This window comes from Phasianus colchicus, chromosome 21 (assembly GCF_987193195.1).
Source record: "Phasianus colchicus chromosome 21, bPhaCol1.hap1.1, whole genome shotgun sequence".
Taxonomy (NCBI): domain Eukaryota; kingdom Metazoa; phylum Chordata; class Aves; order Galliformes; family Phasianidae; genus Phasianus; species Phasianus colchicus.
The window spans coordinates 7,929,612-7,941,992 of NC_143456.1; the positions used below are offsets into that span (position 1 = coordinate 7,929,612).

Sequence of the window (12,381 nt, forward strand, 5' to 3'; positions counted from 1 at the left end):
TCCATCAGGTAGGTGACTTGTTGGTATTTTTAAATATTTGCAATATTTTTATAATTTTGTAAACATATACTTGATAGCAGCAGCTATACTTTAATAAAAGATGGCCCGATCCCTCAGAATCTTGCTGCTCAGATGGAAAAGGTTCTGATTTAGATAGCGACTAATGCATAGATACAGCCTCAACAGCTCGTTGTCGTGACTGAGATTCATGGATGCTGGTCCATGTCTGTAATGAAATAATTTCTCTTTGCCTTCCTTCAAAGTTCAAGTTTACCTTCTATTTAATAACACGTGGATATAACTCACCTCTGAAGGACTCTAGTCCTGGAATGGGATTTTAAGAGCAAACTCTGTATCTTCAGCTCTTTGATGTAATGAAGAAAACTATTGTATCATCACTTCCGGGAATTCAGTTTCTTGCAGTAATTTTGCTTTCTGCTCCTTGAAGATTTGTCTTGTTTTTCTAAGGGTTGTTCATGTTATCATAGGCTTCTGTCATTTTAAAGGCAGGCTTCAATGCAGGTGGCATCAGCTCTGCAGAGACTGAAATACAGGTAACCTCAGAGCTGCAGTGTTGTGAGAATGAGTCAGAGAAATCAAAGAATTAGGCTTCAAAAATAATATACAGATAATCCCTACGGCTCTGTAGAGGCTGTTTTATGTATTTTGTATTCACATTTCACCCTTTCAGTATCAATCGTTATTAGTGATAGTCATTAGATCACAAATATTTGTGTGGATGGTTTGTGATCAGTAGCCATTTATTTTTTTTAGATGTACACCAGTCTACATGACGTTATAGCTCATCACAGAGACACAGGTGATCCTGCCATTTTGTCTTGCTTTTAGCTTCTGGCTTTCTGAGCTGTCATTCACACCCTTCTGGAGGAAGTAAGGAGCAACTTGCTGCACACAATCTAATTCATGTGCTGAAGACAGTATGCTAAAACTCAATGACCTGTGCCACAGGATACAATTCTACTATTGCCATTCTGAAAGTTAATTTCAGAAGTCTGGTTTGTAATGGAAGAAGGCTGTGATGCTTGCATGTCCTGCCTACCCACCAGGTTCCTCCCACCAATCAGCTTAGCCTTGCAGGCTGTCTTCAAACTAATTTGAAAGAGGAACTGCAGTCTGCAAGATAACTAAATATAATTTTTTGACAACTGAAGGCAGAATAGGTGAGAATGGTCCCTCCAAGGTAAGGGTGGGCAGGACTGAGCCCTGATGCATTCACCTGGCAGCCTCCCAGCATGTGTGCACCTGTCTGCTCCTGCTGCTCCTGTCTCTCACTTGGCCACCAGGAACTTCTGGTGAGCCAGATGTTGGAGCAGCGTGTTATGAAGCCTGCATGGGAAGTGTGCTGAAACACAACAGGGAGGGGGAAGTTGGATGCGAGGCAGCACAGCTGGAAAAGTGCCTGGTCTTGGGTTTGGCACCCACTGATAGCTCTTGTGCCAGCTGCCTCGGTGGATGGGAGTCAGCACAGCACAGCCCTGCAGTGCCTGGCTGGAGAGGTGGGGTGTCCCTCTGCAGGCAGCTCTCCCAAGGGGTCACAGAGAAGAGGATATAAACCATCATTTCCAAACACTTTCATGCCTGATTTTTTTTCACTTTTGTGCCAACGTTTTAATTCTGTTCTCTGCCCTGTATTTTATTTTTATTTTTTTTTAATTAGACAGTTTGATGTCCCCTGCAGCACAGTGGTTTCTTTACTTCCTTATTTATAAGTTCCTGTCAAAAAGCCCTGGCAGGTAAGTGCAGCACCTGAGCCCTTTTGTGGGATTGGTGCCAACACACTCTAATTGAGTTGTGTTTTTTTGCAAATGTTTCCCATTTGTTGGCCAAACGTAGTTTCCTAGAGTTTTCCATTTATACCTATTTCACACATGCTTTACTAGGGAGAACAGTTTGTTGTCTCTTCAAATCTTTACAAAAAAAAAAAAAAGAGGAAAAAATACAAATCTTATTTTCTTAGGTAAGGGTGGTTTATCTCAGTTTGTGAACAAGACAAAACCCAATGTCTTTGCATGTCCTTATAGTGATTAACAAGTGATAGACTGTTTCTAAGGGCTTTTTAAAACAGTTTACTGTTGTTTATTTTTATAAGGTGATTATTTTAAAATAGAGAGCATGAAGTATTTTTAACTAAGGAATAATTGCCACATATGAGCTTAATAGTAAGGTTTTATTCTATTTTGTGATACAGGGTTTCAGTGATTGCAATTAAGGAGAACTTGTACTATTTACCATCAGCAAAAATCTCCAAACCTAATAAGAATGTAAGCGAAATTATTGTTCTCATGAGAATAATTTCACCCTCATTCACTATATTTATCTGTGGAGTCTTTGGGACATTTCTGAGATCATAACCTCCCCGAATGCCTTGACAAGTAAGATGCAGCTATTACAAAATTAATACAGCTTTATAACCAAGTCTGCTGAGCATATTGAAGCTTAATCCAGCTGTTAAAGGCACTGTCTGAGCAGTGTACCATATCTTTTTAGGTCTAGTTAAGATAGACTTAATTACAGGAAAATATAAATTGCTGCATGCTCTCTAGAAGATGGCAGTGAATACAATCCCAAAGGTTAATTATTTAGTAAATAAAGACCACTGCAGTTTCTGTTTAGAATATGGGCACATCAGAAACCGTGTATTTCTGTAATGGTTGTGTATTATATTTCTGTTGCTTACAACTGTCAACACAAGGACAGAATCATTTTGAATGTGACCAGGCAGCTGTCTCTGTGAAGCCTATAGATAGCAGCTTCCTTGTGTAGAACATTTTCAGCTCCTTCAAACAGATTTATCAAGCATCTTTACAGCCTCAACCCTGCCAGCTCAAATGACTTCTCAAGGAGCTTTGGTTATGCAATCTTTTAAGAAGTGCATTGTTGTTTTTGTTTGTTTCTTCTCTTTGTCATTTGTTTGCTTTTTCTCTGTTTTAGTAACTCACTGCCACAGCTAAAATCTAGTGCAGGGTTTCAGTGTGTTTCAGGAAAAACATACCCATTTGTCCACCATGACAAGGCTTTAAATAAGCTTCCAAGCTTCCACCTGCTGTCAGAGCAGCAGGCAGCACAGGGCAGAGCAGTGAGCTCATGGGGGAAGCAATGCTTTGTGAGGGAAGAGAGGAGAACCTTCAGAGACAGCAGCTGGAAATAACATTTGTCTAGCATAATTAGAATAGCACCTGTAATTGTTGTGGGATCTGAGGGCTGCTTGGTGGAATATTCCTTTCTGATGTACAGATGTTAGGAGACAAACAGAAAACCCTTGGCTTGTGCCTTGTTCCAGTGGCTATCCCCACAGCCAGGAGGTGGCTGAACAGAGCTGGGTAAGAAGCAAAAGGATCTTCCCAAAGAATTTCTCTGTTGATTATTGCTGCAGCTCACAGCATGGGAACTTTCAGTAACAAAGACTTTAAAGTTTTCTTCAAAGGGCTTCCAGGCTGTTCGAGAAGCTCCATCTGGAAAAGGTCTCATGAGACTTTGGAGTGTTTTGTAAATACAAGCTGGGGACAAATGAAGGCTTTCTTAAATTGAATTCTTGCAAAACTTGCTTTCTAACAAGAACTTGCAGCAGGCCACATTAACACAGGAATGTTTACCAAATTGCATCCCTGGTGTAATGCCTTTTGGAAAGGGTACAGTTAGCTTGTCATCCCTATAAAGACTTCTAATAACACAGTAAATTAGAGGTCTTAGGGGAATGTGCTGTAGTTGGTTCTTTTCAGGTCATGTTCTTGGTCTTGGATCACTGTGTGAAGCTGTATACGATGCTTTATACTGTTTGCCTGTGGATTTGTTTTGTGTTTCAGCAGATTGAATAGTATTTCTATTTAAATCGTGTTTCATTCCAACTACAACAATTGGTGTTCTGTAGTGTCAGGGGGTTCTTGAGGTAATAGGAACACTGTATGGTTTGTGATTTACTGCCCATTTTAGCCTTTGAGAGCCATCGGTACACTTCAGTCCATTTTTTCTTGCTTTGTTTGCGTCAGTGATGCCTCGTCAGTTACACCACACTGTGACAGTGGGAGCGTCCTCAGCCCTGGTGGCTCTTGATTGTGGATTTTGCTCAGAGGCACCAGAATGCCTGCAGCATCGTTTTTCTATCATCAGTGCTAATGCTCCAGCAACACCAGTATTACCAAATCTAAAGACCTTGATGTCTGACTTTCACAGTTTTCCCATCTTTGAAATGCTTCAGCTTTTCTAAAAATGTGTTTACTTTGTGCAGGTGTTTGTGACTGTGCGTTAGCTGCCCGCATCAGACAAAACCTGCCTGTCTGGAGCTCTTACTTGTCTGTACATTCCACTTAGTGCTTCTGGCAGCAAATGAGAACAGAGAATATGGAGCAAGTAAAAGCTATGAAAGCTCCATAAATCTTATATAGATTGAAGATATTGCCTGCTATCATCTTGATATTTTTCCCTTTGCTTGTGTTATATTGAAATCTCAGCATATTTCGTGAACATTGAATTAAGCCTCCTACAGTCTTCCTCCTTCTCTCTGCCGGAAATGACATTATCACCCCCTCTTTGGAGCTGAGGAATTGAAGGTCTGAGTAGTGAAGTGCTTGGTCCAAGGTCAGCTCGGAGCTAGTGGCACGGCTATGAATAGACACAGACATTCTAGCTCTCAGTTCTGCTAAACAAGATTGTGCCCTCCTGGTTTCAGTTCATCATAACTTGATGACTGTTAATATTTGAACATAAGAACGTGGCAGAAGAATTAATTTTCAACCAGCCAACAGGTAATCCTTTGTTACACCAGCAGCAGGACACAAAGTACCTTCCATGCTCTCGTGGATCCTGTCTGCTGTTGCTTGCTTTGTGTAAGGGAAGATGTGAGGATGGCTAAGGACTACTAGAAAGAGTTATCATTTGAGAGTGGGTCTTTGTTGTTTAGTGGGATGTGGTAGGTACTTGCCTGAATGTTCACTTTCATGATAAAAATGAAGATAATGGACCTGATTCTTCATTTGTCTCATTATAGCAATAATGAAGTATCCTGATAAAAGTCAGACTTCAAAGTCTAATCTATTTTAAAAGCAGTCAGAAACTCCAGTGCTCTCTTCTGCTTGCTGAAGGGGAGAAGTAATTCCACTAAAGTCCTCTGAGAAGTAAGAAGTGAATTTTGTTGTGCTAATCAGGAAGAGGAAGTCATCTGTCTGCAGCTGGTCGCTTTGCTGCTTACATGGCATAGCCCTATAAAGGCTACATAAGAAGCTTTGTGATGAACAAATGTCAAGGGCAATTAATTCTTTGGCAGGCAGCTGTTATTATTAGGACAAAGAATGGCCAGACATAGAAGGAAAGCCTTCAGCTGATTTGTTATTCTCTACCTTTTCCATCAAAACTGTTAAGTCACTCAAACCCCAGCAAAGAACTTTTATGCAGCGAGAATTTCAAATTTGCCATCTCCCTTTTCTAAGTAGGAGGCCCTGTATTAGGTTTAGAGCACAGAGGAATAGCTCAGAGAAAATATTTGGAAATTCTTCACCACTTTAATGCTATCAGCAAGAAGAGTTGTGTGTTAGGTTGGTAACACAATAATATGTGGGCTGAGTTAAACCCACTTCAGACTGTTTTTCTCAAAATTAATTGATAGAAACTGCCCACTTTCAGGCTTGATTTATTACCTTAGCAGAGTTATTCCAGGATTGCTGCAGTGCATCTGTGGGTATTCTAAACACGCCCACAATGCCAGAGAATCAGGAAGGATGTACTTAAAACCCCCTAATTTATCTAATAACATCTCTAGCAGGTTTTTTTGTGTGTGTGTGTAGGTTTAGTATTGTAATGGGAATACATTCTTTGGCTGGATGAAGAGCTCCTGTGTGAGACTGCTAGCACTGGCTGCAGGGATGTGTAAATAGCATTTGGAGCTGATAGGGGAGATGCTCTGACTGGCTGCATAACTTGTAAATGTATATTTGAGTTTTGTACTTAGTATACTTAAAATAACATCTAAATTTGCAGATATAAACACTCACAATTGTGTCTTACAGAGGTGGCCATCCCATCCCATTTTGGCAGCCATCGTCTCAGTTCTCAGCAGTATTCCTTCTCTGCACAATAGACATCTTGAGGGCTCATTTATAAGGGGTAGGAAACAAATTTGGTCCTTCTAAAGCTGCCTGCACTGACAAGTTGAGGGCAAGCCCTGGACTGGGGATCAGCTGGGATTCCTGCAGGAATCCTGTTCTGTTCATGCCTGAAGCGAGCTCCATCTGAGGGCAGTATGTTTGTAAGTGCTTTCAGCATGGATTCTTGTGCTGTGCTTTATTTAGGCTGTACCGTAATAAATAATCTTTCTATGGATTTTTTTTAGAATGCTGTTCTCGTGTGTTGCTAACTGCAGACATAATTATCCCATCCCAGGCGTCACAATCTCTCACTTTTGTTGTAACATGAAAATTGCATGTAACATGAACAGCAACCAGTATTGCTGCTCTGGAGTGTTGAAGCTAATAATAGAAATAAGAAACCTGTTCTTTGTGAGCTAAATAAAGGCAGACAAGACTCGATAGAAAATCAGCTTCCACATGCACCCAAAGTAAAGGAGATCCCTGTGTTCCTCCTGTTGATCACTTACCACCGGGCACTGCTGTATGTAAATAGGATCAGAGTTCCTGTGCTGTGCTGGGAAGAGCCAGTCCTAAGGCAGCTGATTTCCTCAAGCCGTCGTGCTTCATTAGCAGGCGCACTGCTGAGGCCTGGAGGTGCTGCGTGAGCAGAATGCTCAGCTGCTAATTCTAGGAAATACTCTTAGTGATGGTGCAGTAACACAGCACAAGTGGCTTTCGGCGTTACTCGGAGGGCTGGAGCTTGTCTTGTGATGATATATCACTTGCAAAAAGATATTTATTGCTAATCTTATATTTAAATAATTTATAGATATGTCGAATTCTGAATAACAAAGATTGCATTTCATATACGTTTCCTGAATCTGCTGCATAATCCTACTGCTTGTAGCAATGTTTGGTGTCAGTAATCCAGCAAATGTTATAGTATAATGGTTTTTCAAAAATCCCCAAGTGCAGTTGTTTTTCCTGGGCAGCAAATCAAATGTGAACGCAAGGGATGGGTGCCACCGTGTTTCGAGGGCTCCAGAACTAATCTGATAGATCCATGTGTACAAGTTTGTATGTTCTGGATCTTGGGTGGATACTTCTAGGCTGATGCCTCCTCTCCATCCTTGGTAAAAGCATGAGCACAGACTTCCTGGTCCTAACTGTAAGAAATAGGCTCAAGAAGTGTGTTTGCTCATTGCCTGCTCCTTGGACTGGCTGATGCGCAGTTCCATTGTTGATGGGCTGTTTCTGAAAATGGAATTAGCTTGTATATCTCAATGTGGTCCTGCAATGGTAGACACATCTTATGCAGGACATTGTTACCCCTCCTGATTACTGTGGATACTGGAGGTTTCAGGCTGCATCAGCAGGAGGCACCTGGAAAAGCTAAGTCAGGCAAATGGGAAATACAAAGGTATGCATAAATTAAGGGGTATTAAACTCCTCTCGAATGAGAAAATGTACATTCAAGTGGCCTTGGTTTGCTATAGATTAATTAACCTTGGGATTTATCAGGTTTAATTAAGCTACAGTGAGTTAAAGCCACTTTACTCTTGATGGAGAACATTCACGAGGGAGCTTAATTCCCTTTTAACCTTATGCAATGCACACAGACTTCGTACTTCCTGTGAGTTTGCCCTAACTTTCCTTGGTGTTGCTTATGTTTTGGAAACTTTGGAAACTGAGGAGTTCTCTTATCCTTTGGAATCCTGGCTCCATTTCTTAGGAGGAGCTAGACAGAGTGGACTTATGATAAAAGTGCATAATGGACACTCAGAAAATATGCAGTACACAAGGATTGTGTGACAGACTGCAGGGGGTTAAAGTTTAGATTTGAAAAGCAAATAAAGGGTATGAAGCAAAACATTAAAACGTAAGAAATGGAGAAAATAATAATGAAATGGGGCCATTAAAGTCTGTTGGTAAGCTTGGGGAGGTCCTGCTGGGAATTGTGGTGCTGTCTGACAAAGACTTAGAGGTTTTACAAGTCCTGGACAAGTCCAAGTTCCAATTTTTCTATAGAAAAGGATTGTGATATATTACCGTGACTGCAAATTGCTTTGCTAAATATCTTTATATGGGTTTCTTTTTTTCTCTTTTCCAGTAATTGCCCTTCATTTCTGGCTGCTGCTTTAGCTAGAGCAACTTCAGATGAAGTCCTTCAGAGTGATCTTTCAGCACACTACTTACCAAAGCATGTGGACAATGCTGATGGGATTATACGTAAGTACATCTGTGCATAACAGCGTGCAATTGCATGTGTTGTGAATCTTTCTTTTACACCACATACCAGAATGTCTTACAGATAATTCTTAGATCTTAAATTCATCAGTGCCTTGAGTGATCCATCTAGTCTGACCATTTGATTTGGTACTAGATTTTCCCCACATTAGCTCCTGCTATCAGTTAGCTAAATAAGGTTGGACTTCACTCCTAACATCATCCTCCATTGTGATATAAAATAATGGAGAATTTACCACACCCCAGACAGCACTAGTGGCTAGTTTCCTAGTCAAAATTTTCTTAGTTTTGACTCTTAACTTGTCTAATTTCAACTTTTACCACTGAATTATCTTTTTTCATTTTATTCCTTTCTCCAGCTATACTCGAGCCTTTTATTGAATTTTTGCTCTATAGACCAGATCTAAATCACTCCTTTATTTTAAGAGCATCTCTGTAAGGACTAGGACTATATCTGGTGGCCCTGGATTTCTTGATTAGCACTTGCAACAACATGTCCTGCTGCTTTCCTCCTGGCAAGCACAAGTTGTTCTTCTTCATCCTTAGAGGAAAGTCAAGTATGTGTAGGAAGAGATTACGAAAATAATTCAGAATTAAGTTTAGCTTTTACTACAGCTCATTTATTTATTTTTTACTTTCAGCAAAGGGTAATACAAACATATTTCATGCTGAAGAGGAAAAATTCCTTTTATCCGTATATCTTTGTTAGCTATCAAAATGTTGGCAGCATCCAGCTCAAGGCTGTGTACTTTCCATGCATTAAATAATTTCATAATTCTGCTGACTAAACAGTCTTGAAAAACTTTCTGGGATGCTCATTATGACACAGAGCAATGTTCCTCATGCTTGCTGAGAGGAATTCTGCCATTCCATCTGGAAAATACTGTTGCCAAGCCACTTTGCCCATTCCCTCCTTTTCTGATTTTTTTTTTTTTAAAAAAGGGGGGGGATTCTGGGGATAAGTAAGAAATATAAAATTGGCTATTTGAAAATTAAGATGCTGGTGAATTTCTCAGAAGCCTTTGGAAAACTGAAAAACATGCGATGGGTTCCCTTTTTTAGGTATTGCTGCCTCCTCCTGCTGAGCAGGTAAATGGAATAGATTTGTCATTGTTCTGGCTGAGCAGCCTTCATTAATTTCAAATTGAGATCTCAGAGACTTGCATAAATATTTGACAGTCTCCAAGGAAATGTTGACTAAGCCTCCACGCTGAATATCTAAAGAGTTCAACAATAAAAAAAAAATCACACCTACAGAAATTTCCATTTAAATCTATTTAAATCTGTAATATACAGATGCCAACAGAGATTGGGTGGCATGTGTATGGGCTGTAAGCAGCAGACACTGAAAGTTTGAGACTTCAGACAGTATGTTGAGTTCAATTGTCATAATGAAGGTACTTAAAGATGAAATATCTCTTTGCAGACTCATTGTGAGGTATTAAAATATGAAAATAAGGAGGTAGAGAAAGATAGAGAATGTATTCTGGACCATAGTAAAGCAATGGCTTAATATAAATACTGCAATTTCACATATTTTCACACAAGAAATGTACAAGGTTTCTGTAACCAAGACAAAAATTGGTCATTGACTAGTCAGAAACCAGAGTTCTTATGATCAAGGTTTTCCTTAATCTCATCTCTGTGGCGTGTCAAACCTGAGTTCTGATCCCTGTTGTCACACTGCCCAGATTTTCAAGAGAGGTCTTAAAATTTAAGTACTAAAAAGCAAAATCTGATTACTGGTATTCTCTTTACTCTGATTTTCCTCTAAACCATGTCAGCGGTCTTTAGGAACAATAATGCCTGAGCTGGATTTCCTACTAGCTGTGGTACAATTAAGCACTGCCTCCAACACCAGGGATTTTGGAGCAGCAGGAGGGAAATGAAATTCTCCATGACACAACCACAATGACAGCTGAGTCAGCTCTGGCTCAGTGCTGCTGCATTAACGAGTGATGAGTAATTTACAGCTGCGAGGGGGTGGTTTGACTTTTGTGGGCCTTTCTCCTGTTTTAACCTGAGGAGCAATTATTGATGAGGCTGACACTACACATACTCCCCATACTCCCTGTACTCCCTGCTGGGGAAGGATATTTAGGATTTCAACACAGCAAATCCATTTACTGCATTCTTCCTTCGGAGTCATGCTCTGAATTGTAACAGCCACATGACATTGAAGTGTACAGTGTTTCCCATTATATATGCCCATTGGAAAAAGAAATGGAAGACTAAATCTGTGGAGTTTCCTTCTGGAAAATATAACTTGGATGCTTCAGGCTGTACGTGTTCCCTCTTTAAATACATTATCCAGCAAAGAGATTTCTAGTGACACTGGTGGGAGTGGTATAGGTGTTATGGGAGAATTGGTATGCATTACTGTAATGGTGGTGGGATGACCTGGTCATTTGCTTTTATTCATTTTATTTCTTGAAGCTATGTGACCAAGAAGACAGGACTCCTCCTTTTGGTTACATATGTAGCTTATTTCCAACTTCATGATTGCTCTTGCAGGTCAAGCTTGAACCAAATGATAATCAGCAGAAGCCAGGATATATTTGCTCCTAGAGATCTTGACTTCTGAATACAGCTCATGTCTTGTGCAGACCTAGTACTGAAATCAGTAAATGCTGCTTTATAGGTTCTTTACAGAATTTCTGTGAACTGAGAGATGGTGTAGCCTCTTCTCCTTATATACAGCTATTCTTCTGTGAGCAATGACTGACATTTAGGGATTGTTGTTCAACTTTGAAGATCTCTGGCATTGGTGAATGGTCAAGATAAAGGAGATTTTGATATGTTCAGCTCTGATGCTTACTGTTTTCCTTCCTTGAACTTCAGAATGACTGCAAATGCCTGAATTTTCACATTTAAAAATGACTGTTTTTCAACAGTGACAGAACAGCATTTTCTTAAATGTAAGACCTTCGCAGTTTTCTCATTTGTGCAGACTTGACACACTGTTGATTCAGGAACTGACAATAATATTATGAAACTGAGAAGGTACCTAAACGTGTACACTGCTGAAAGATCTTAAAGTAATGCTATTATTTCTGCAGCTCATTTACTGTATTGCCTCAGTTCTGCAGCGAGATGTTGTTTTTAATGGGCACTTTGGTCTCAAACAGTACCTGGCTGTGATGGTTTGTGCTTTCTGTGTGTGATCCTGTATGCCATGCAGTCCCTATCAGAGTGGCTATGCCACCCTGTGCAGAGTTACTCAGGGGATCAAATGCTGAGGGAAACACATTGCTTTTCATTTTTCCTGATTCTGCAAATGAGTTCCCAAAGGCATGGGGGCATGTTTAAATTAAAAAGACAAACGATGAGCTTCTCACTGATGAATGCTGATTATGATAAGTTTGGCTTTCTCTTTTCATGTATCAGCAGCCAGAATTTCCCTCCTGACATCCATCTCAACTACTTGGCAAAAATGGTTTTGTTTCATCTTTGTAATGTATGCAAGAGAAAAAATCTCAATAACACTCTCAGCCTTTTTTTGTGTGTGGTTTTTGTTTTCCCCAGAGATTGAGACAGTGAAACTAGCCCGCTTAGTTTTTAGCAAACTCCATGAGATCTGCAGCAACTGGGTGAAAGAATTCCCACTCCAGCCGAAGCCACACCGCTATTATGAGACGTCCATCCACGCCATCAAGAATATGCGGAGGAAAATGGAAGACAAGCATGTCTGCATTCCAGACTTCAACATGCTCTTCAACCTTGAGGTAAAGTGAGATCGTGTGGAAGATAATGAATACATTCGCCATTCGTGGGGGAACTAGACAGTCTTCTACTGTGAAAATGAGAACCATACCTGTGGGGGACCTGGGAAAGATTGGATGTCAGGAGGCAAGCCTGGTTGTAAGTTAGTTCAGTTGATTCTGTAATTATAGCAGCTATATGACATGCAGTTTCTATGTAGTGTATATAGAATAAAAGAACAATATCTGCTAAAATGCCACCTAACTAAACACAGTATGTATGTGCCCTATCCTGATGTAACCATTCATGCAATGGCTGAAGAAGTGACCTGCCATCGTGCAGAAAGCATGAT

General features: G+C 40.2%; 1 protein-coding gene across 1 annotated transcript in view; it reads left to right on the plus strand.

Annotated features, from left to right (window-relative positions):
* Positions 1 to 12,381, plus strand: part of PPM1E (protein phosphatase, Mg2+/Mn2+ dependent 1E) — a 57,334-nt gene that overhangs the window by 38,192 nt on the left and 6,761 nt on the right. Inside the window, exons 2-3 of the mRNA XM_031591350.2 lie at positions 8,191 to 8,309; positions 11,853 to 12,052. Coding sequence (XP_031447210.2) covers positions 11,987 to 12,052 — 66 coding nt within the window. The 5' untranslated portion in view covers positions 8,191 to 8,309; positions 11,853 to 11,986. The remainder of the gene's footprint in view (positions 1 to 8,190; positions 8,310 to 11,852; positions 12,053 to 12,381) is intronic.